We start from the raw sequence: 26,870 nt of genomic DNA, 5'->3' as shown, positions 1-26,870 counted from the left end.
AGAAATGCGTTACTTACCTGTAGCAGCAGTTATCCAGTATTGGTGTCTTTCATAGATTCACATGCAACCCTCCCGCCTCCCCTGGAAGGACTCACATCCCTCTCTAACAATATTACGCCAACCTAGCTGGGTGCGTACGAAAATCTGAGGGACTGAGGCTCCTCCCAGGAAGGTTCTAGAGGGAGGTCGGAGCCGATTGGCTAACGGTGAGAGTTTGGTCCTTTTTACATAAGGACGAAGAAAGGCTGCTAAGGGGAAGCCCTTAGGCCTATTTTCTCTATGTATGTCTATAGGACATTACTTTTTTATGTACCGGAGGCTCCCGTCTCGGCGACGGGGAATGATTCAGGCATGTGAATCTATGAAAGACACCAATACTGGATAACTGCTGTTACAGGTAAGTAACGATATATATATATATATATATATCACAGCTTTGACGAAAGTCTGCCTTCGCCTCTTTTCCATGGCGGGCCTCGACGGGGTTTCGTCTCACCCCAGTAAATCCAAGAAAACGCTGTCTCTCTTGCCTCACAAGATAACAAGTCGAGGCCCAGTTTGCTTTTTAAGTGAATTTATTTAGGCAACAACACCCTAGGGTGTTATTGCCTAAATAAATTCACTTAAAAAGCAAACTGGGCCTCGACTTGTTATCTTGTGAGGCAAGAGAGACAGCGTTTTCTTGGAGATTTTATATATATATATATATATATATATATATATATATATATATATGCTACAAATATCCAAGCATTTACTGCCTCCGCCTTAACGAGAGTTGCGTCGTCACCATGGAACTCCTTGGACTGAGTTCCGCTTGCAATCCATGATAAAACGACCACGCCGTGTGAGATTGTTCAGAATATATTTATTCTGCCGCTGCCATACGCGTTTCGACTACACAGTAGCCTTGGTCACTGGTTACGGTTTGCAAGCGCGCAGCATTTACTTAAAGAAAAAAATAATTCATGCAACGTCATCAACACAGCCTGTCAATCGACAGGGAAGACATACTTTCCGATTCCTTTACTCGTAAAATGTCATTCTACACATTTTGACTCAACATTACTAAATTCATTTTAACCAAATACATAAGATCGGTCACTTCATTATTTGTAGCATGACTGTGTGTTTGGTAAATTCTTTGGTGTACATGTTAAAGCTGTCAACTCAAAATTTCAACAAAACTTTATCGACATGGACAAGCAACTATAAAGCTGCAAAGTGAACACCCTTCTTGTTACACTTACTATTCAGCCATGACAAAAAACAACAACAAATTTCGCCCAAGTGTGCTTGCCAACTGAAATCGCTGCTCCATCATAGTACAGACCATGATATTCCCAACAATTAGGGTATAATAATCCCTATTAACAGATAATTATATTGGCATACACAAAAGAAATTTGTCGTTGATATTGTACACTGAATTGTTGTAAGCATGTAACACCAATTCCACTTTTCAAGTGGATACAATAGAGCTCCAGTGAGCAAATACACCAGTTATGACTTATATAAATAATCTTAACATTATACACATTTTTGGACCATTGTTGACTGCCAAGTGTAATACACATTACCGGAAGTACTGCCCACAAAATTTACTTAATCCAGATAAATACCAATTATATTTTCAGCAGCTGCTACTAGTTATTACCGACTGACTAATTTCATAGATGTCTGTGTAAATCTTCTTCAATATTCAGACCGTTAGGTTGCTTGGTGTTTAACTTGATTATATACTGTGATTCAAGTTTCCTTAACTTATTGAGTCTATTGCCCCCTCTTTGACTAGCTGGAATCGAGTCAATTACACAGTATGTCAGACCTTTTACGTCTTTATTGTGTACTGTTTCAAAATGTCTGGCTACAGGATAAGCTCTGTCCGCATTTTTTATTGCTCGCAGGTGTTGTAATATCCTTTTGTATGATCGTTGATTGTGCTGCCCACATATCGGAGCCCACAAGGGCACTCCAATATGTAGATAGCATAGTCTGTTTTGCATGTATAATTATTCTTTATCTTTTCCATTCTGTTGGAAAGGCCCAATCTGTAGTTACTACAGTTTATGCCATGAGTACATGCCTTGCACTTAGTGCAGTTTACGAAGCTGTTTTTATCAAGCCAAGTCTTTTTCTGTTGGGGTTTCTTTAAGGTGTTGCTCACTAAACAGTCTTTGAAGGATTTCGCTTTTTTGAAAGTGATTTGTGGTCTCTTGGGGACTTCTTTCCCCAGCACAGGGTCATTCTTAATGATGTACCAATGCTTGTTGAGTATTCTCCTCACCTCAACATGTTGATTATTAAAACCTGTTATGAATCTGCACTAGTTTTCATCATTATTAACTTTTGTCTTGCCGAAGAGGATTTGTTCTCTCTTCAGTTTTGAGGCTTTGTTGATTCCATCATTTATCCAAGTTGCGGGGTAACCCCGTTCTTTAAATCTCGTACTAAGTATTTCTAGTTCTTTTTTAGTTTCCTCAATAGTGCTACAATTTCGCATGACTCTGAGACTCTCCCCATAGGGTATGCTGCTCTTGAGGGCCTTGGGATGAAAACTCTTAGCATGCAACAAAGTGTTGCCACTGGTGGGCTTTCTGTACAATTTAGTTTGGATCCTCCCATTTTCAACGTACACTGTTAAATCTATGAAGTTGACACTGTGTTTGCTAATGGTACTGGTAAAGGATAAGTTTAGCTCATTTTTTTGAAGATTAGAAATAAATGTGCTGGCTTCAAGTTCAGTACCCCTCCAGACCAAAAATAGATCGTCAATAAAACGACTCTAGTGGACAATATTCTCTTCCCACTCTTTTTGGTACTGCGTCCAGACCACCTGCTCCTCCCACCAGCCCATATGCAAATTAGCATAGCTGGGGGCGAAGCAGGTGCCCATGGCAGTGCCACAAATTTGATGGAATAACTGACCATAGAATAGGAAGAAATTACTAGTTAAACATTTGTCCACCATATTCAATAGCATTTGCGTATGTGACCACAAGCTAATAGCTCTCGTACCCAGGAAATGTTTGACAGCACAAATTCCATCAGCGTGTCTAATACTGGTGTACAAGCTAGCCACATCGATAGTGATCAACAGATAGTCATCTTCCCATGGTGTATCATAAATTTTTTTCAGAAAGTCTCCAGTGTCCAGCAAAAACGAAGGAAGTGTTTTTGCCAAAGGATTCAAGAACGAGTCAACAAATTTGGAAGTATGCTCTAGTGCGCTGTCTATTGCTGAAATTATTGGGCGTCCTGGGGGTTTAATGGATCTTTGTGCACCTTTGGGATTAAATAAAATACAGGGGTAGTAGGAAAATCAATCTTGAGATACATGTACTCATCGTGTGTCAAGAGTGAAGAATCATACCATTGCTTAAGCTGTACATTATATTTGTCATGACTCTCTATCATCATTTTCTCTTCAATACGCATGTAGCATTTTTTGTTGTTCAATTGCTGGTATGCTTCAAATAAGTATTTCTCTCTATCCCAAAGGACTACATTGCCCCCCTTGTCAGCATTGCGCACTATGCAGTTGTTACACTCAGACAATTTTCTAATTAAAGCATAATACTCTTGTTGCTGCTTAGTATTTGCTTTATTAGGATTCATGTCCTTTCCCAACTTTTTTAGTTCATTAAGGACCAATTCGTTGTAAACATCAACAGTGTCTTTGGCTGGTGATGGTGTAAAACGCGATTTTGGTCTGAACGGTGGTGGGGCATCTTGGTAGATATTAATATCTTCTTCTTGGGCAATCCTATCCGCAATATCTTCAGGTTCCACGTTTAGAACTTCCATGTTTGTTGCTCTTAACTCCATCATTAAATCCATATCATCAACCACCAGGTTATCCTCAACAGCAGTCATAGCTACGGGGGTCACAGTTGACTTGCGGCTTGGATTCACAAGGAAATGCTTTTTAAGTTTAAGAAGTCGTATAAACTTAAGCAAATCGATACGAGTTTGCACAAAGTCCATGTCCGCCTCAGGACAAAAGGATAAGCCTAGTTCCAAAATCCTCTGTTCCCCATGTGATAGTTGAATATCTGTTAAATTTATGATAGTCATTTGGTTGGTGGAGTGCTCTATTGTTTCGTCGTTTTTTTCTTCTGCTTCTGATATCCGCGCCCGGCGTTTCGCCCCCTTGCGCCGGTTAGCCCTCTGCCTCTTCCTCCTGGTGGCTCTGGGTTTGTATTCTGTATTAGTGGCCTTTGACGCAGATTGTAGCGTCGCTCCACGTTTAAATAACCCAGTTCATCTACTACAGAAGGTATTGCGCCTGGTGCTGGTCTATTGGTTTCTCCTTCTGTGTCGTAGTCAGAACTCACGACACTGCTTGAATCAGATGCAGGTTCGGTCCCCGTTTTGGATAGATTTGCCGATTGTGCTTGCTTTTGTTGTCTTATAGCGTCAAACTTTTTCGCAAAGGTGTATATTTGGCCCCGATCGAAATCTTGCTTGTCCCGCTGGAATTTGTGGGTTTTACGATCTTTGATTGACAATTCCAATTTTTTTATCCTTTCTTTGCTTTCAGCTTTGAACTTGGAGATAGTAGTTTGATCTTCTTCTTTGCTTAAATCGTTCATGATTTTTTCTATTTCCTCCAAGATCTTCTTCCTATCAATGTCGGCATATTTGATCAAAATGCCCAACATCCTTCGTGAAGAATCATTGTTGTTCGCTGCCCATTCCTTCAGCATTTCAGGATTTGGGTCTTCATAGCTCGGCGCTACCATTACACGGAGACCTCGGGGTATGCGCTGTACTTCTAGGTACCTCTGCAGAGACTTGGACTCCCACCATTTTGAAACTTCGGATCTTTGGAGCTTCTCAAGCCTCCTTAACTTTGTCATAAGTTCATTTTGAACATTCCCACTTGTGCCCGGTACTCCGCCATCACTCAAGGGACAGCTCTCGTCGGTAAACACTTGTAGCGCTGCATCCATACTCAAAATCAATAGTGCACAGCGATGTCACAGCAATCTCAACCGCCCCACATACAATGTGTTCAATCACAAGTTCGTAAGGGCTTCACTCTCTCCCCCGCAGGTAATTGCAGAGTCAGTCTTACCCGCTCGCCTTGGTTATGCCGCAGAGCCGCCAAAAGGATCTCCAAGCAAATCCGTGGTGTCGGGGCTGCCTCTATGCAAATCCAGTCTTCAGTTTTCTTCCTGCGTCGTGGGGGGGGGTGGCAGTTAAACGTATGCTACAAATATCCAAGCATTTACTGCCTCCGCCTTAACGAGAGTTGCGTCGTCACCATGGAACTCCTTGGACTGAGTTCCGCTTGCAATCCATGATAAAACGACCACGCCGTGTGAGATTGTTCAGAATATATTTATTCTGCCGCTGCCATACGCGTTTCGACTACACAGTAGCCTTGGTCACTAGTTACGGTTTGCAAGCGCGCAGCATTTACTTAAAGAAATAAATAATTCATGCAACGTCATCAACACAGCCTGTCAATCGACAGGGAAGACAGACTTTCCGATTCCTTTACTCGTAAAATGTCATTCTACACATTTTGACTCAACATTACTAAATTCATTTTAACCAAATACATAAGATCGGTCACTTCATTATTTGTAGCATAACTGTGTGTTTGTTAAATTCTTTGGTGTACATGTTAAAGCTGTCAACTCAAAATTTCAACAAAACTTTATCGACATGGACAAGCAACTATAAAGCTGCAAAGTGAACACCCTTCTTGTTACACTTACTATTCAGCCATGACAAAAAACAACAACAAATTTCGCCCAAGTGGGCTTGCCAACTGAAATCGCTGCTCCATCATAGTACAGACCATGATATTCCCAACAATTAGGGTATAATAATCCCTATTAACAGATAATTATATTGGCATACACAAAAGAAATTTGTCGTTGATATTGTACACCTAATTGTTGTAAGCATGTAACACTAATTCCACTTTTCAAGTGGATACAATACATACATACATACATACATACATACATACACACAGCGCATTGCTTCACAGTTCATCCTCACTAGCCATACAGGAAATAAATCTAACAATGGAGTCAATGACCATGAGGTTTACCAGCAACAGGAGGAGTCTCACTACCTTGTAACTTGAAAGACTTTCTTTGAAGAAAAATGACAAAATGACTTGCACGCATCCGAGGCCAACACTAAGTGGCAGGATTATACGAAGCATGTGAATCTACAGCACTACATGCCATGAACAGATGCTTACTGGGTAAGTAACATTTTCCTTTTGATTCTTCTGCCATAGTGTATTCACATATATATTTTTTAACCCTGCTACTCCTTTCTCCCTATCTTGTTCTCTGCGCCAAAAGCATCAGAGGATGTTGAATTAATTTCAATTAGCAAAGTGTGATGTTATATACTATATCTGTGCGTGGTTTTTCCTGATGGAGATGGTCAGATGCAGTTAAATTGGCGAAAAACTTAATACAAGTCTCACCACAGTTTTTTGAGCTTTAATATGTTCATCCTAAAAAGAAAGAATAAAACATTGTTGGTTACTCAGCGCTTTAGTGCCTGGATGTGGTTTTAATCCTTGTTTCCCAACCTTAGGAGCTGGCAGATTTGCGGCACATCCATTCCAAGGTAAAAAAGCAATACCAGGAAAAGATGGCAGAACTGGCGCATGCCAACCGTCGTGTGGAGCAGCACGAGGGTGAGGTGAAGAAGCTGCGGATGAGGGTGGAGGAGTTGAAGAAGGAGTTGGGACAGGCCGAGGATGAGGTAACTACAGATACATCAGCAAGATTAGAGGCAATGGCACCAGTGTGTGAGAATTACATATTCTAAGATATGAGACAACAGAAATCCTCATGTGTAAACATTTCTGTACGAAATGCAAAGATGTAAATATGTGAAAATGTGGTAAAATAAATATTTGACAATGTGGACAAGTGAACTCGTACACAGCTCCTAAGCCACTTGTTCAAAATAGGATTCCCTCAAAGTTCTATTACTGCCCTAATAATTTCCAGTCGTTGCACAAAAACTCTGTGTTTCAACGGACCACCTAATATGTTACTCTACACTAGTTCAGTCTCACTGTGCTCTATCCCTTGGTGTTATTACTGCAGATAAGCCCCTGCCTGACTATTATCCAATCCTGGATGTTCAGAGTTTTTCTTAAGCTGAGTCTCACAAGAACAGAACTTTTCTCATCAATGGCAGTGGCTTCAATTCCACATCATAGACGGACTCTAGACTGAGCACTTTGTTATGGGAGGGGTCCACACACTGTATTCTCTAATACTTAGTATTCTGGGTTGTTCTTTGATACCTACCACTTACTTTAAGGGTGTGTTGAAAAGAAACCCAAGAAGGTTTGGTACCACCTGTCACACACCTTGCAACAAAGGCCCTCCCTACCAGCCATCATCATCTTCTGCACAGTGTGTGCACTGGTCCTCTCACACATTGCTGCTGCGCACCATTGTGCTCAGTGGCCTCCCAGAAGCTACCCTCACTTCCAGAAGGCTGGATCTCACAATTCTGCATATCTCATGACACATTCAGCTAAATTGCCCACAGCAATCCCTCTCAGCATGGATCCATGTAAAAAAATCTATGCATCACTTATAACGTTCTCCACACTTTTAAGTCAAACTCCTCCACACATTACCTGCGGCTTGAAACAAGTAAAACTGGAGATTCCAAGCATGAGGAAAGAAAAAGTAGCAAGACAAGCCTTTTCTTCGTACGTCGCCAATATTTTGAATTTGAGACAGGCCCCTTCACTCCACCCTTGAGTGAAGAACCCGACTCACAGATTCAGGAACTTTGACAGATCTTCTCTCATGGTCAAAGATATCCACTGGCTGTCTATCAGCTCACATCACCTTCAAAGTCTACTGCATCACCTACAAAGTGGCACACTTGAACAGCCCACCTTATCTGACGAGTGGGATCAAGATCTCGGATGGGCAGTGTAAACGCAGCTGCAGGAACCATGGTAGGGGAGACTGTACTGGAGGATTAACAAAATGCTAGGTCTTCTCCCGCTGTGCTCCACATAACTGGCAAGCTCGTGCTTTCCTGCTCCTCATGAAGGAATGAAGACCTTTCTCATTAACAAACACCTCACCCATATGTAGCCCTCTGTATGATGTACCCCAGCCAGATAATTCGCCCTTTTCTGGTCATAACGGTACACCCTTTACTGACTCCTCCTCTTTCCCCCTTTGTACAGCGCTTCCTTTCTTGTGAGCTATTTTTGCACTGCACACATTGCTTTAAATGGGCCGGTACTGTCCGGTATGGAGTACCAGCACGTTTTTATTTTGAGAGGGAGAGTACCATCACTTCTCAAGAGAAATGCTATACTTTTAATTGGAGACTACTAGCACTTCTCAGAAACAAGCAGGTACTCTGCTACGGAGTACCTGCACTTCTATTTTTCCATTTCTAGCACTGACTGCACACATCTCGGTAAATGCATTCATATATACTTCTTTAGTGAGACATGGGAGTTCTTTAGTTGCTTGTTGTATTTAATGAACGACAGAAGGGTAGTGCCATTTCAAAATGGGCATGTCCAGAGGGATGACAAACAGTATTCACATTAGGTATCAATTACCTGCCTTCTGTCTGATTGGCCAATTGCGCATTTCACCAGCAATGAAGAAGCAGCATAGTCTTTCTTTTATTTTTTAACAAGATGTATACAAAACACCTACATAACCACGTGGAATTCTCTTTAGACTTTAGTGCGTTATAACTTCATGGATCTCCATCCATGTCAAGAGGAGGTGTTAAGACAAATAATATTGCAAAACTTAAATCAGATAGACTTCTGCATCCTCCATACTGTCTGTGTGAATAACTCTGTTAATTAGTTGGACCCTTAAACACAGCCCACCCAAGGCTTTAAAACAGTAAAATATGTGCAGCGCATCACCTCATTGGTACAGTCCAAAGAACGGAAGCGTAAAATATTGTGTTGCTGTATGATAATTGTTGCAGAGATTGGTGTAGTGCAGGAATGTTCAACAAGGTCCTGGAAGACAGGATCCACGCCAGAAGTATAGCGTGTGCAGGTAAGCCACATGTACATAGAATGGGTCTGCACAGAGCTCGATTACACATTAGTGATCATTCTGAAGATCTGGCCTGATCCACTGGTCCTGCGCCTCTTTTGGACCCTGGTGTGTCCACAGAGATGGGTTTATCTGGTAGTTTTAAACAGTCTGAGTAGTGCAGCATCCTTCAATGTGTTGCTACCAACAAAGACAGAAAACAACGAAACATTAATAACGGTACATTGTTTCGAGGCATATGAGCTGTGGATCATATGCTATGCATAGATCGCCATCTAGGGTTCGGTCTGGATGTTTGCACTTTGTTTTTCTTTGAAGAAGTCTCTCCTGTCACGGGGTAGGTGACTCCTCCTTTCGGTGATAGCGTGCATGGGCATCGACTCCATAGTTAAATTGTTTTTTTCTGTCATCGAGTTCGTGGTGGACCGCCTGGCCTACCCGCTTCGGTTCGGCTAGCGGTAGATGGAACAAACTCCCTTTAAATTCTGCCCTCGGTGTCACTCAAAATACCTGCGCTCCGACTCACATAGTGTGTAACTGCCCCCTGAGTACAGAGAACAGGACTGCAACTCGTGCAAAGCGTTCAGCTCCAAAAAGACACTTCGCGACCGTCTCGCTCGACGTCGCGACATGCAAAGTCTACGCACCACCTCAATTCTGGACCTCTTCGGATCAAATGAAGAAGCCGAGGCTGCTATCGGGCCGAAGAAGAGCAGGAACCGATTTCCAAGTACAGCTCCGACAAGGATGATGACAGCCTACAGGGATAACGTACTGTGAGTACAGAAACTCCCTTACCCCGACATCCACCTCAACCCAAAAAGAAGGCTCAGGACCAACCCGCGACCTCAGGCCACAGTCGGCCTTGAGATCACTCTTCCGGTGCCCCAGCCTCAGGCCTGCTAAAAAACCTTCCGGCTCCAAAAAGCCTCAATTCAAAACGGGAACAGAGCCAAAACCTTCGGGATCAAAATCTAGGCCCGGCTCCAAACCTCAACCATCAGCACCGAAACCTTCGGTGCCAAAAACACAGCAAGCACTGAAGTCACCAAAAAAACACAGTTTCGGCAGTCCCCTCGATAAACCTGACTCGAAACAGAATGTGTTGTACATTCATCCAAAAACTGGGCAAATCACCACCACAGTGACTCTAAAGAGAAGGACTGATGCTGAAGAGGAATAGAACATTCCTTTGAAGAAGCGAACTGTCGGAACTAACCCATCCCCTCCTCCTCTTCCTATCTCATCTCCACCTTCTCCACAGTCTATACCTGTGCCTACTCCACCTCAGCACCCCCCACATATACTTAACAACCAGGATGATGGGGATTATAATGGGGATGACGATGGCCAGCCAATACCTGCAGACCCATGGGACGATTAAAACATTAACTCGCCCACAGGCAATGATCCTGACCTATACCCTACCAAACCCTCTCCATCAGACGAAAGTGTAGGTTACATCGAATTGCTGGGTAGGGCTGCCAATTACCAGGGGGTGGTGCAGCTCCACAAAGATTCCCTTGAAGAAGATTTCCTTTTCGAGACCCATAGCACTACTCAAACGTCATCACACAATTTACCAATACTCAAGGGTATGATCAGACATGTGGATCTCATCTTTAGTGATCCTGTCATGGCACGTATCATTACCCCTAGGGTAGAAAAAAAATATGTCAGCACCCTCTGACCCAGCGTAAATTAGGGGACAATTACCGTTGGACTTGCTAGTAGTGTCTAACGCAAGTAAAAGAGCTAACTCATAAATCACAGGAGATGATCCACCCCCAGATAAGAAACCTAAGCTTCTTGAATCACAGGAGATGATCCACCCCCAGATAAGAAACCTAAGCTTCTTGATACTTCGGGGAAGAGAATTGCATCTCAGGCAGCGAACATCTGCCGCATATCCAACAAACAATCGTTGCTAGCTAGATATGACTGTGTGCTTTGGGACGAGATGGAACACTTGCACCAATATCTACGCCTAGAACATAAATCTAAAGCTGAAGACCTAATAAGAGAGGGACAACTTATTTCCAACAATCAAATCAGGTGCTCCCTGGATGCTGCAGACAAAGCTGCCAGAGCAGTCAATACCATTGTCCTTTTAAGAAGGCACGCATGCCTACATATCTCTGGATTCAAACCTGAGGCTCAGACCTCTATATTAAACACACCTTTTGATGAGGAACACCATTTTGGCCCAGTGGTTGACTCTTCACTGGAAAAGATGAAGAAAGACACTGAAGTGGTCAAGTCCATGGGGGCGCTTCAGTCACCACAAGGCTGTGGTTCCTTTCGGCGCTCTTTCTAGCGAGCGGGGTCCAAAAATTCCTCCTCAGAAAATATCTCCATCTACAAGGGTAATAACCAACCCTCTGGCTCTAAGAACTATTGCCAAGGGGGTTACAGAGGAAATAACGGTAAGGGAAGAGGTAGAGGTTCAAACACGCGCACCTCTCCCTCCAATACAAAAAAGTGACTCACCTCTCCTTCCCCCGACCACCTAACAGCTGTCGGGGGAAGACTGTCACATTTCTTACCAGCTTGGCAGTCAATAACCGACAAGTGGATTCTGCAAATTATCCGTTCTGGTTACTGCCTGGAGTTCATCAACACTCCTCCAAACATTCCCCCAAAATCACACAAACTCTCACCGGATCATCTACAACTTCTCAAATAAGAGGTACAGTCTCTAATTTTAAAAGGCACTATAGAGCCTGTACCGCTACAACAGCAAGGGGCGGGCGTGTACTCCTTTTACTTCCTAATACCAAAAAAAGATGGGTCTCGCAGACCAATCTTAGATCACAGAGAACTCAATTTTTACTTACAATCAGACCATTTTCACATGGTAACACTTCAACAGGTACTGCCTCTTTTGCAAAAAGGTGACTTTCTGTCCACTCTAGACTTAAATGACGCCTATTTTGATATTCCAATCCAGCCTGCTCATCGCAAATTTCTCAGGTTTGTGTTAGCGGGCTAACATTACCAGTTCAAGGTACTTCCATTCGGAGTCACCACTGCCCCCAGAGTCTTCACAAAATGTCTAGCGGTAGTAGCCACTCCTCTCAAGAGACAAACCATCCATGTCTTCCCAAACTTAGACGACTGGTTCATCAAAGCCTCGTACCAACAGTGCCTCAAATATACTTCCATAACCATCAAATCACTGCATCGACTAGGGTTCTCAGTCAATGTGCCAAAGTCACATTTTCAGCCAGCCAATACTCAGAACTATCTAGGAGCCACTTTAGAATCTCAAAAGGCTCTGGCGTTTCCCAACGCAACCTGAATTCGCAACATTCATGCTTTGCTTCTCCAGTTTCAACACAATCAATCTCTGCCAGATCGAGTTTACATGCAACTGCTGGGGATGGTGGCATCCTAATCGTCCCGTATGCCAGGTACCAGTCTCACAGTCTATTAACCGATCTAGTGTTGGTAAGCGTCCGTACTCATCGCTTTCTGCAGTGTTGGATCACAAAAAATCTGTCCAAAGGACGGCCCCTCATAGACATGGTTCCACAGACAGTTATACCAGTGGACGCGTCTCTAACTGGCTGGGGTGCTCATCTACAGCAACACACAATACAAGGACTGTGGACTCGCCAACAGACGTTGCTCCACATCAACCATTTAGAGCTCATGGCCGTATTTCTAGCCCTTAAAGCCTTTCAAACCCATCTGGCTGGCAAAGCTGTCCTGGTCTGTACAGACAACATGAGAGCTATTTATTGCATACAAAAACAGGGGAGGACACACTTCCTCCAACTGTCCCACCTAGCACAGGACATCTGGAAATGGGCCATTCACCACAAAATCTATCTCCTAGCAGAACACCTCCTAGGAGTAGACAATCAGATGGCAGATCTGCTAAGTCGTCAGACAAGCATGTCCACAAATGGGAATTACACCCTCAAGTTTTCCTCCCATTCTTTCAAATGTGTGGCTTTCCAGACATAGACCTGTTTGCCACACACTGAAACGCAAAATGCCCAAACTTCGCGTCCAGGTATCCACACCCAGTGTTGAAAGGCAATGCACTTTGGATGAACTCGTCAGGGAAATTTGCTTTCTCTTTTCTGCCTCTCCCACTCATACCATGAGTGGTTCAGAAACTCAGACAAGTGTCCCTGACACTAATCCTGGTTGCTCCCACATGGGCACACCAACCATGGTTCACAACCCTATCGGAACTCACAGTAGTTCCTCATCAAAAACGAAGTCTTACTGCCAATCTCCTCACACAGAGCCATGGAGACATAAGACACCCAGACCCCAGTCAGCTCAAACTGGCGATCTGGCACCGAAAGTCTTAGAGTTTGGCTATCTTAATCTACCGCTAGACTGCATGAATATTACTAAAGAGGCTAGATGTCCTACCACAAGAGCTTGCTATGCAGCAAAGTGGAAGCGGTTTGTGATTTACTGTTGTATCAACCACATCAACCCGCTTAATGCTTCTGTCCAAAGCATTATATGCTATTTGTTACATCTACAGCGTTCCAATTTAGCATACACTTCCATACACTTACACCTGGATGCAATAGCTGCATACCTACAGAAAAGGCAATATCTATCTCTTTTTAGGGGGCTTGTTATCAAAGCCTTTACGGTGGGACTCAAGAGTCATTCCCCCAAGACGCCCACTGGATCCAGCATGGAATCTCAACATTGTCCTCACCAGAGTAATGGGTCCACCCTTTGAGCCATTGTATAAACGTGACCTTCAATTTCTACCATAGAAAACTGCTTTCCTTGTGGCTATCACATCACTCAGAAGTGTGGGTAAATTTCGGGCATTAACTATAGAAGATTTTTTTTTACAAATGCATCAAAATAAAGTGGTTCTTCGGACTAATCCTAAATTCCTTCCTAAAGTCATTTCTGCTTTTCACATCAATCAATCTGGTGAGTTACCTGTGTTATTCCCTCAACCAGATTCAGTAGCAGAACGTGCCCTACACACATTAGATGTAAAGAGAGCATTGCTGCACTACATAGAAAGGACAAAACTTTTTAGCAACACAAATCAACTGTTTGTCGCTTTTGCTCCACCCCACAAAGGTAATTCCATATTAAATCAGGAATTGCAAAGTGGATGGTCATGTGCATTCAAATATGCTACCCAAAAACAAAACGGACATTAACAGTCCCCCCTAGAGCACACTCTACACGCAAACTCGGGGCTTCTATGGCATTCTTTGAAAATATACCCATAGATGACATATGCAAAGCTGCAACATGTCTACACCTCACACATTCAAAAAACACGATTGTGTAGATGTGTTAGCAAGAAAACAAGCTAAAGTGGGCCAGGCAGTTTTAGGTACACTGTTTCAGACCACTCCAACAGATATAGGTTAGCCACCGCTTTTGGAGATAACTGCTGTATAGTCTATGCATAGCATATGATCTACAGCTCATATGCCTCAAACGGAAAATGATACTTACCCAGTATGCATATGTTCTTGGCATATAGAGCTGTAGAGGCATATGTGCCCACTCACCTCCCTGGCTACCTATACCTGTTGCAGTAACATCTTATTTAGATACATGCATTCATGGACATCTCCTTTTTAGTACTCCTACTATCTCCATTATCACCCTCTGCAGAAAACATTCTAACTATGGAGTCAATGCCCATGCTCACTATCACCGAAAGGAGGAGTCGCCTACCTCGTGACTGGAAAGACTTCTTAGAAGAAAAACAAAGTGCAAACATACAGACCCAACACTAGGTGGAGATCTATGCATAGCATATGACTCTACAGCTCTATATGCCAAGAACAGATGCATACTGGTTAAGTAGCATGTTCCTTCTGTAACCCTTATCTATCCTAGTAAGGAAAAATGCACTGATTAACGGAAGCTGAAACACAATTGCACAACTGATCTCAAAAAGCTAAATACCACCTAGCTAAATGTGAGAGACTGGCACAGTGGCATTTTTGCACCACACCGAGGAACTCCCAACATCATACCTGCAGGAGCAATGCTGCTGTAAAGTGGATGCATGTCAAATCAAGATATTGATTAAATTCAAAGACATGATTTGTGTTTTACTTGCATCGAACCTCTTGCATTTCAGTTTTTTCTTTAAATATCAAATGTTTGTATGTAAAAATTCAACATTAAGCCCAGTAATTATTATGTGAATTTTGTTTAAATGATATACAGTAGACTCCTAAAATATCATTTTGTTTAGATAAGTATTGAGCCTGACATAACATCAAGTGTCTTTAAATAGGCTCTGCACCACTTTTTGGCTGCAGAACGTGGATGTACAGCAACAGCAGGCGCATCTATAATAGTTCCTTGCAGCAATAGAAAATCACTATTTACCTGCAACTGTAGTTTACCATATTTATTATGTTGTGTGTTGGGAGGTTAATAAACAGGGGATGATGCTCAGGTGTCTATATTCTTATCCATACACTTAGATTATCTTTCAGAAGCAATGATTTCAGGAAGATCTACACTTAGCAATGACTCTGAGGGTTGTGCATTGTGGGCTTCCAGTCGAAATCACACTGCTTCATACAAAATGCCTATAACAGACATACCCCGGGAGGCCAATTTCAATGTTTTATATCAGTATAAAAAGTGTGCCAAGGCCTGACGGGACAATTTATGAGTAATCTCAAGATGAGAGCTTCACTAAGGAGAAAATGGAATGGTTCCCGGTAGATCCTTCCCCTTCGCTTTAATGAGCACTGTGCGGGAGATAGGAGAGGGCAGAAAAGTGTTTTATAAACAATGATGTCACTATTGACTAAGTCCACATTAGGCATAAACGTTATCTGAGAGGTAGGTATAGGGGGGAGTTCCAGAGGCAGAGTGGACGAGAGCTTGTTGCCATACTAAAGTAGTACCATAAACTCTAAATATAAGCATATATAATTTTCAGTTCTGCCTCAGGGTGACTTAATGCCTAAGAGGCATCATGAATTCGATCAACAACGACAACCCATTTTCTGTTGTTTTACCCAGGATCTGTGCAAAGATTTTCGGCCCTCTATGCAAAGTAGCAATAATTGTTGAAGGCCTTCCGGTTCCAGGCAAAAAGGTCCTTTTGGACCTTTTTGTTTTGTAATGTTGTGCTACCTTGGCTCGCTTTATGGAACCGCAGATCAAAACCCTAAAATTAGTGCCAGAGTGGCCTAGTACTGTGGACATTATCACACGAGGGCTAAGTCACCACTTAAAAGTAGAAAGGAGCCACAGATGTCCCAGCATGTGATAAGGAAGGAAACATGAAGTTAAAAATCTCCTAAAATTGTCTTGTTCCCATTTGTGGCCTATTCTCCTGCCTCTAATTTTAAATTATCCCACCATTGGGTCATGTCCATCTGCTAATCGAACATTTTTGTAAAATGTATTCAATTTTTCTAAATGTTTTTGTTTGTTTTTATATTTTTGTTGATGTTTTAAAATTCATAACGATGAAAGCCCAATATCTGACAGTGTTATGTAATTAACTGTACTGAATAAATAATGGTTAGCCACATTGATATAATGGGTTTCCAGCAACAATGCTATTTAATATCCTTCTGCTGTGGTCGCCCTATAGGTGCTTTTAGTTTCCTTGCGAAGCAAAGTATCATAATCTGATTTCCGAACAGCATTATTTGATTCTGTGTTTCGAACTCTTAGTCTAACCAAAATGTTTTTAATCTCGAGGCCTTCAGAATCTGTGCTGCCTTTGAAAAGCATGGATTGTAGAATTATTCCAACAGTTTATATCTTTGTGTGCAAGAACAAAATATTTCCATGTGTTACAAGTACAAAATAATAATCTATTTTAGTGATATACAAATGACCTCTGTAAGCTCCCTTGTGGACACCCAACTCAACTATGACAAGCAAGGCTTTCTTGCTTAGCATATCTGTATTGGATGTTTCAAACTGGCACAAGAGGAGCAGACCATGCCATGGAACCACTCTGGGCATTCCACCTCCGAACCCAGTTCAACATCCCATGCACAGCACTCTCACATACCACATGGAGATTATACTGTTCTCACTTTGATATTTTGTGAGAGTGCTTTTAATGTTCAACTCTGTTTACTGGCAGCATTAAACTAGCAAGATCATAACAATGTTGTCACTCCCTGACATAAGGCCTAATCGGAAAATCCATTCACCAACTTGTAGAAGCCAAGACATCAACTAGTCAAAAATTCCACTAAAACAGTTTTAAATAAACAATTCCTAGGTTTTGAACTAAAGTCAAACATTGCACTTCAAACTAAGCTCAGGAGGAGATAAGACAGATGAGAGACAACAACAAAAAAAGAAAAGGAAAAAAATTGCATCACTGTTGCACGCGTCTAACCCAAATCCTACCTCTAAGGAGGAATCCCCCAGGCATCCATAACTACGGTATGTTTGATTGCCCTGACCTACTGGCGCCCACAGAAAAGTCTGACATACAAACACTTTTCCACTTTTGAAGTGGATCTCTGTCATTTCTCTTAGGAATTTCTTCGTTGATTTAACCTCCAAGAAAAGATCCCTGTTTTCTAAGTGCGCCAGCCTCAGACAGGCAGGGTACCTCATCTCGGATATCCTATGGCTACAATAGTTTTCTAAATGCCCATCAGCGCCTTCTCTCTGTGCAAGGTGTTGGGATTTAAGTCCGGGAATAACAAAAATGAGTTCGCCCCATCATCACATTTTTCTTCTGCACAGTTGCATGGAGAGTCCGCTCCCTCATTTCTTCCAAATGACCCAACTCAATCACTGTGCCGCCGGTATTATCTCCAGATTACAATAGTTATGAAACAGTCCAAAGCCATCAGCAGCATATCTTGCTCTTCATCTTCTTTCAGCTCACATTCTCAGAAAAGGCCCCTTTCATAGTCTCAGTAAGAGAACGCTACAGTATCTCTCCCATAACTCCCAACTCTTGTATATGATTGGACCTGCTCAGTTTGTTCAACTATTCTAGACTATCACCCTTCTTTACTAAGGCATCTACAGCATTTATCTGGAAGACATTAAGTTCCTGTACTCCTTTAGTGGTCTCAGTTACCTTGTTCTCCAGGTACACCCCTTGTTCCTTCAGCTTCCTCTCAGTTGTAAATACTCTTGTCGCCAGGCCCTCCAACTTCGGCTTGACTCCTTGCACTGCTGCCTCAATAGTGCCTTTCTGCTAATGTAGATCGAAACCAAGTCGCTGATTGAGTGAAGTTGGTTGTGCATGCCAAGCATCAGTTCTTCCTATAGGGGCTCCACTATTTGCCCTCTCTTAGAGACCCTAGAACGTACACTGTGCAAGCTTTAAAAACAGTTTTGCAGTGGGAATTTATTCTGGATTAACATGCTGTGCATTATTCCCCCATCTAGTGGTTCGGTCCAGCAATCTTCACAGGCAGTAGTCTCTTTTCTCTCTTTTCTCTCTTTTTGTTCTATTGGGTGTCAACTGTCCTCCCCATTTGGTGCTTAGTCAAACCTCTCTCGTAGCAGAAGGGAGTCTCGTCAGAAGATTTCACCGATTTCCACAGTCAGTCACCGAAGTAAGTGGAACACACAACAAGCAAAGGTCGGAAAATGCGTGGACTGGGAGCCTCCTGCTCTGCAAGAAATGGACAACACGCCTTTCTGTTTCTGCCCGGTGTGCCACCACAATTTGGAGCAGAGTTACAGCGCCAGGATACCCGTAGGGTGATAGTTCGCTCTATACAAGAATGCAATACAATACAATACAGGCGCCGGGTGTGTGATCTCTGCCTGCTGTGAGATCATAAGACCAAGGCCTGATAGTCTTGCGCAGAGTTCAAACCAAAACACTGAGTGCACGAGAGAAGCAAAGGCAGATGCGCTACGCGATGCAGGGGCAGAAGGAGACCCCATCATTGAGAGAGCTCAGACTATACAGTGTGGAGGAGGACAACACTGCCGAAGAGGGAGAGGACGGCAAAAAAATCATCAGCATCAAGCTGAATCACAAAACGCTGAAAGAAAAGTGTGCAATCTAACTCAGAAAAAAACTGGGGAAGACCGTTTTGTTGCCTAAACTCTTGCAGACCAAAGGCAAGTAGAGGTTGAAAGATACCATATACAAAGGGCAGCAGAACGGTACAGGGTTCAGTTGGAGGAAGAGAAGTTGCAAGCATGCTTCCTGCTAGAGACAATCCTAACCTCACAAAGCAAGACTTACCAATGCTCCCAGTCATTTTGGACCAGAGTAAAGGGGCATTTAAGGAGGTCAGTGACACCCAGGGTCGAAAAGAAATACAAACATTAATTGAAGGACTCTGCGTGCATTCAGGGCAATGCAATGGTGGACTCTATCAATGTGGACACCACCAGGAAAAGAACTAGCATGCCAATTACCTCCGAGCCACCCCTGAATAAAGAATGCAAAAGGATAAAAACGGTGGTTTAGAGGGAGCCACAACACAATGGCACATCACAAACTCGAACGCCCAAGTATCCCCATTAATGCTGGGAGGAGATGGCCGAATTAATAAAGCATCTGCCAGCGCATTACCAAAAAAGAGTAAGCAACCTTGCAGCAGAGGGAAAGAGCATAGCAAATGCATGTCTAAAATCTGCACTCAACGCCGCTGACACAGCGAGTAGGCAAATGGTGACCAGAACAACCCTAAATAGGCATGCATGGCTGCAAGTCTCAGGGTTCGAAAACGAGGTTCAGGCCAACATTATGAACACCCTTCTCAATGGGGAACACCTATTTGGGAGCGCAGTAGATGACACGCTGCAACAATTGAAGAAGGCCAACGACAAAGACAAGTTGATTAGGCTCTACAATTTAGAGGACAGCAGAGAAAGGAGTCACCCAACTATAAGGAAGACAAAAAGAGTAGTCTTCCGAACTGCCGCAGCTCAACAGCCCTTCAAGCACACAAGTCACACATAAACACCGGCGCAGCAGTGGTACTACCAGGCACCATAGAGGCAGCCCTTTTGTGGGCAAGTGCCAGGCAAAGGAGAGCCGGCCAGAGGTGCGGAAGCAAGAGGCTAGTGACTCATAAAACCAGAGGCTCAACCTGTGGGGGTAATAATAGAAGACTTCCTTCAGGAGTGGAGAAAGGTCACATCAGACAAGTGAATACTCCACATCATCCAACACAGCTATTGCACAAAACTGGTCAAATTCCAGCCAAGACGGGGCCCAAAGAAAACAACTCATATGATGGAAGAAAAGAACTGTCTTCGCCGGAAAGTGGAAGAATTGCTACAAAAAAACTGCAATAGAGTAAGTGCCCCTGTAGGAGATCAGCTAAGCACTCTTAATATACAGCCCATACTAGACCTCCTCTTTCTTAACAAGTTCATAAAAACACAGAAGTTCAAAATGACCACCCCACAAGAGGTTATCACTCAACTCCAGAAGGAAAATTACATGGCAACCACAGACCTAAAGGATGCCTATCTGCACATCCCAATAAACCACACTGTCAATTCAGGGTTCTGCCATTTGGGATACAATCAGCTACCAGAGTGTTCACAAAGTGCCTAGCGGCCGTAACTACTCATCTAGCAAGGAAAGGAATACATGTATACCCCTACCTAGACAACTGGCTTGTAAAGGTGAATTCCGCCCACATGTGCAGAGACAGTATAAAAACAGTGATGACGGCACTCCAGGGACTAGGGTTCTCAAAAAACATGGAAAAATCTTCACACACTCCAGAACAGGAGAAGCTCATGATGGAAGCAAGAACCAACACAGCGCACGCAAAGGCGTTCCCATGTGAAAAGAGTGTACTGGTAATAGTGCAAGAACCTCGCCACGACTGGAAGGGTCAGTCTCCGACAACGAGGACTGTGTGTATGTTGCTGGAAATGACGGCTTCCCGCATACCACTAACAACACATGCAAGGCTACACATGAGACAGATCCAGGAATGGGTCCAAAGCCAATGGACACAGGCGACGGGGTGTTGGAAAGATCTAGTGGTTGTCACATAAACAGTACAGGAGGAAATGATGTGGTGGAACAAGACTAATGTTACAGTATGAAGACCCATCATGCCACCAACTCCAACTGTCACTATCGCCAGATGCCTCACACATGGGATGGGGTAGCTCAACATCAAAGGAGTCTATAAACCAGAAGAAGCGGTACAACACGTAAACTGGCTGGAACGAAGGACAGTGCTCATAACCTTAATAACTTTTGGGGAGAATCAATAGAAGTTCAAACAGACAGCACAACAACATTCTACCTCAACAAGCATGGGGAGACAAGATCCTTCGCCCTATGAAGGACAGCACAGGAGGTATTGAGATGGGGACCTCCAGAGACAGATAACCATAACAAAAATACATTTCATGGGGGTAGACAACATAAAAGCGGACAAACGGACCAGATAAGCATCCACCTCACACAAGTGGGAGCTGAATCAGGTTGTGATCCAGAAGGTATTCAAAAAGTGGGGGACACCAGAAATAAACCTGTTCAAAACACCAGAAATGCAAAATGCCAGTTCTTCGCATCCAGAAATCCACTCCACCACTCCCCAGCGAATGCGCGGTCAATAGACTGGTCAGGGAAATTTACTTATGCTTTTCTCCTGATTCTAGTGGTATCAACTGTGATCAACAAGTACAGAAAATTACGAATGTTGTTAATATTCATCGCCCCGCAGTGGGCAAGACCAACCTGATTCTCAGATCTGATAGAGATGGTGCTCAATGTACCGGGACTGCCAGTGTCACAAGACCTGCTTTCCATGCAGGGGGGAAAGGTACTCCACCCAGAGCTAAACACACTGAGTCTAGCAGCATGACTCCTGAGGAAATAAGAGTTTGGACATCTGGGACTCCCAGTGAAAGCAATGGCAGCCCTCAGCAAGAAAGAAGACTGACAAAAAGGAAATGCTACACAGCCAGATGATAGAGATACATCCTGGGCAAATCACTTAATCTCCCTGTGCCTAACAAAAAAACAAGCATTGGCATAGCCATTAGGTCTCGCCTTTGGGACCTTATAAGTGTTTAGCCATGCAACAGTTTATGTTGTTGCACCAAGGATGTTGTGCTGGATAACTAAACACTTATAAGGTCCCAAAGGCGCGACCTATTGGCTATGCCAATGCTTGTTTTACATGTCGGAGTTAAACACCAATCCTCATGGGTCACATACAGAAAGGCAGAAGAGTGCATGCGTTGTCTAGTGTTGAGATAACGTGTCCAACATGCGATAAAAAACAGAGCTACAACAATGAATCTGCAATGGTAAAGCTAAGAGACAGAATCGCAAAAGAACACATGTCTATATTATAATCACAACTGAAATGCAGAGAGAAAAATGTCAAAAGCAGTGGAAGGTAACAGAACTTTCATACACTTCACATCAAGGTGAACACTAAAGGAACCCTCCGGTAAGCACAGATTTGACCCAGTGCTTGCACTGAATGCTGTGAGTAGACGCCGAGGGTGCTTAGTGCGGGAATTAGTGTTGGAAGTAAAAGGTTTACCCTTGACATGTGTCTATATGTACACATGGCACACACTTGCGAGGTTGCCTGTGATCCTATTCTGCCCCTGGTGTGAAAGTGCTAAGTGGGGCTGCCCTGGCTGGACAGTGCATTCCTTTATTTAGGGCCAGTAATGTCCAATTAGCCTCTAGGACAGCACCAAGCTGCCCACTGTCTCCCCCCCTGCTCCCCCCCCCCCCCCCCGGCTTCTGTTCTGTCTCCCTGAGAGGAAGCGGGCTCCTTTCTCTGCCCATCTGCGCTCATGGCTTCTATTCTTAGCCTGCAGACCCATGTCCTTTGGCAGAGATCGTCCAATGCTCTCCGAGGTGCAAATTCACGGGATGAAGCGCCAGGTAACACTGTTTATTTCTGCTGGTGTTTCATTTTTCAACCGGACTGGGTCTGTTTGTGGGAGTACATTCCTTAAATCATGTGTAGAAAAATTAAACGCAGACTCGACTGGTACACAACATATGTACTTACATGTATACATGGCAATATCCAGATGTCATAGACTGAAGAAAAGACGTGTATTACTTTTAAGATACCTTTTTAGCTAAATACGATCAATTAAAATGCACATGCAGGTAGTTATACAGTTTTTTTTTGTTTGAAAAAGGAGGGTAATAATTTTGTTTAATTTATTGTGATGAGGCGGCAGCAGACAGGCTGATGGGTGGATCAACGGGATGCGGATGCTCGGGGGGGTGCAATGCGTGTCAGCACGTTGTTAGCGGAAGACTCAGGGATTTTGCCACTGTGAGGGGACAGGAAGGGAGTGAGGCGGCTGTGTGGGGTAAACCTGGAGATGCTGAGCGTTACGGCCGTCAGCGTCCAAGAGGGAGAACAAGACGGCGTGAGTAAAACAGCAGCGATGGTAACCGCGAGATGGAGCAGCGTGCAACTAGGGGAGGGCGGCTGGGAAAGCAGTGGGTGCAGAACTCTTTGAAAGTTGTGTGGAAAGGCTCACGCTGTCTTCGAACAGGATCGCTGAGAAAAACACAGACAACGAAAGAACACAAATCAATGCCAGCATGTTCTTGAGCTGATGTTTTCCTGCACAAACAATCATGTCCTATGCAAAAGCACAAGCAAAAAGGAGATGGAGAGGGCGGAGCTAGTGAGTGGCCAGGACGTGTGGGTGAGAGGAGAGGCGCGCTCGATTGGGAGAGCAGTCTGCTCATTTTCAAGCACTGCACTCGTGCTTGTTGCGCGCCCCTGCTCGGTCCCACAAGGTGGATGCCTCCACAAGCACGAGTGTGTGCTTGAAAATGAGCAGAGCGACTGCTAAAGGCCCTCCTATACAGCGCGTGCGCGCTGCGTAGGCAAGACCTAATGATTGTGTGCGTCTGTAACGTAACTGGTGTTCATGTAAAGTCCTCTGATACCTTCGGTTCTAGTTTGCGCTGTAGAATATAAAACAAACAAAAAAAAATAACACACAATGTGGTACTAGAGATCTGACCTTTTTCAAGACAGTACACAAGATACTGCAGTCATCAGATATCTTATGCATCTGCTAGACAGTGGCCTAGCCTACGTATTTCTAAAGGTATATTTAGCAGCAATAGTGACCTACACAAGGGGATACATAGGAAGAAGCTTCATAACTACACCAGTGGTCAAACGGTTTCTAGAGGGGGCCACACAGATAGCCCCACCAAGAAGTGTGCCAATGCGTATGTGGAACCTAAACCTGGTGCTGACCCAACCGAAGAACGATTCAAGCCACTCCACATGGCAACCTTAAAGTTCATCACGCCTTACGGCAGCATTTCTAATTGTGATGACTTTGCTTTGCAGGATAAGCGAGCTGCAAGCACTCACCATACACGAGCCATACCTGCATATTCATAAGGACGGGGTAACCCCCGCTTACTAACAAAGGTAGTATCCCACTTTCACATAAATCAGACAATCAAAATACTGAGTATTCTCCAAGATCCAAATATTCGGGAAAAAAGACCATTGCATACACTGGACACCCACAGGACGATAATGTATTATGTCATGTGGGGATAACAAAATCAATCAGGAAAGGGAAACAGCTCTCTGTATAATTCGCAGACAATAGGAAAGGTAAACATGGTCACCAAAAACACCATTGCAAGGTTAACTGAGACAATTCAAATGTGTCTAAAAAGAACTAGCAGGCAGCTAGAAACTAAACCAAGAGCACCCATGACCAGAAGAAAGGGAGCTACGGTAACTTTCCTGGTGAAAATTGCTCGCTATCACCTTATCCAATTCAAATATTTGCACAGAGCCTACTACACAAGACACCGTTGTGGTGGATGGGAGTGAAATCCTCCCCTGTGCGCTTTCGCAGCAGGGCTGAGGAGGGTACCTTCCTACATACTGTGTGGAGCTGTATGGCACTGCAGCGGTTCTGGCGTAGGATGGACAAACAATCACCAAAGGAAAAAAAGAATCTGAAGATGGCGACCGCACGCAGAGGCTTCCGGGGAGGGCGTCTGACGTGGGGAGAGACCAGACAAGCACCAAATGGTGAGGACAGTTGACACCCAATAGCAAAAAAACAAAAAGAGAAAGAAAAGAGACTACTACACAAGGAGAGATCCAGACCCAACCACTGGATGGCGGAATAATGCATAGCATGTGAATCCAGAAAATTCAAGCTGAAAAACTTCTCCTGCAAGCAAGTAACCATTTCATTCTCTATCTCTCTTTTAAGGTCTGGGTTTTGACAGAGCATTTGTCAAATAGAACAATTAATAACAATATTCATAGAGTGGGCTTTGGGTCTGCCAATTTCATCGACTGGATTCCTTCAACCAGCTTCTTTTTAAAAAATTGACTGGAGATTTGGGCAAACATGTCTTGCCTCGGTCCAGTGGAGTATTGATCTCTCACGGAATGCTTGTTCTTCTTTGGAGCCATTATAGTCTGCTGTTTTCAAATTGTGATGATGAGGCCCTGGTGATGTCCAGATCAGCAGGTTAGCTTTACTGCAAGCTCCGACATGTGTGACACTTCACTTTGAATTCCCCCTCACCCTGCCCAGGGGGCTTGCATATATGGCAATATTTGTAGCAAAGTCATCCACATCGAGAGTAAGACCCCAATGGTTTGTGAGTCTCCCCTCAACAACCCCGGGGGCATATCTCGACTCCCCCGCGCACTTTCCATCTCCTCCTCTCCACACAGACACTCAATATAAAGGTTGCATTCCTGGTTGTACTGTGAACTCTAATCTGTCTCACTGTGCGACAGCACACCCTCGGGGCTCAGCTACACTCTGTGCGGCCTTAATCGCCCATCTCCTGTCACAAGGAGAACAGCCATGCTCATGTTGCCACATGGCCCCAAACAGTATACGCTATTGTTCGACACACCAGTATCTCAGTTGGTGCAAAAGAGACCATTCGGGTATTTGCCGATAAGCGCATGTGGCCCGTTTTCACTCCCTTAAGCATCTGTGTCTTCCTCCCCTCAGTACAGCACTCAGCACAGCTTATTTGCGCCCAGGAGATGGTACAGGAACCACTGAAGGGTGACTGACCATGGAAGTCTCAAGAAACGTAGTCTTTATTGAGCCCAAGTTGCTCCACCCTCCGGCTTTACTGGACTTGTGAAGGCAAATCCAGTTGCAAGGAATTTTGTCTTTAAAATTTGGAAAGGGGAGTGCAGGGGTAATATTAAAACAAATGACTTCCATGAAGCTGCCGGCCAACTCGCACTGCAGTGTTCTGCTGCTTCCTGGTCCCAGCAGACACTGGGATAGCATCAGAGAGTACCTGTGCAATCCCGGCGCTGCTATCATGCTATTACCAATAGCATGAGAGCAGCCCAGAGATTGGCCTGAGCGTGCTAGTTTAACACTTGCACGGGCACAGGGAGTCTGTGCTGTTTCTCCAACCCGGCAGTCCAATAGAGCTGGGTTGGAGAAACCTAACTCTGCATCTCTGTTTGGCCAGCCTAAGACGGCGGGCCAAACAGACATGCGCACCTAGTTTTGCACACGCCACTTTGTTCCTCCTCCCTCCCATGGCCCGGCCCGCCCCTTCCTACACAGGCTGGCTCAGCCAGCAGCTGAAAAATAGAACAGTACAAAATGTAGTTTTATTTTTCAGCTCTGAGCCAGTGCTGCAATGCTCCTCCCTCATTGCGGAAAAGCCGCCGCTGCATCCACCACATTTTGACGAAGTACCCAGTCTGCCAAACTCTAAATCGCTTCCAGTGTCTTTGGGCTAGTTGAAGCAGCCCATCGCAGGGAGTTTTGGGAAATATTGTTCTGAAAACCTATTTGGACGCAACACGACGAGTAAGACCAGCTGTTTTTCAAAAAAATAAATGTCCGTTCTCACAACTAAGGTATGCAACGAACAGCCAG

General features: G+C 44.0%; 1 protein-coding gene across 4 annotated transcripts in view; it reads left to right on the top strand.

Annotated features, from left to right (window-relative positions):
* The window catches only part of CCDC102A (coiled-coil domain containing 102A), a 360,110-nt gene that overhangs the window by 290,805 nt on the left and 42,435 nt on the right, over nt 1-26,870 (top strand). For all 4 annotated transcript variants that reach the window (XM_086947789.1, XM_086947790.1, XM_086947788.1 and 1 more), the window contains exon 7: nt 6,574-6,744. In XM_086947789.1, the coding sequence (XP_086803915.1) occupies nt 6,574-6,744 (171 nt within the window). The remainder of the gene's footprint in view (nt 1-6,573; nt 6,745-26,870) is intronic.

Source organism: Lissotriton vulgaris, chromosome 12 (genome assembly GCF_964263255.1).
Source record: "Lissotriton vulgaris chromosome 12, aLisVul1.2, whole genome shotgun sequence".
NCBI lineage: Eukaryota > Metazoa > Chordata > Amphibia > Caudata > Salamandridae > Lissotriton > Lissotriton vulgaris.
This window is presented reverse-complemented; position numbering and strand designations above follow the sequence as displayed.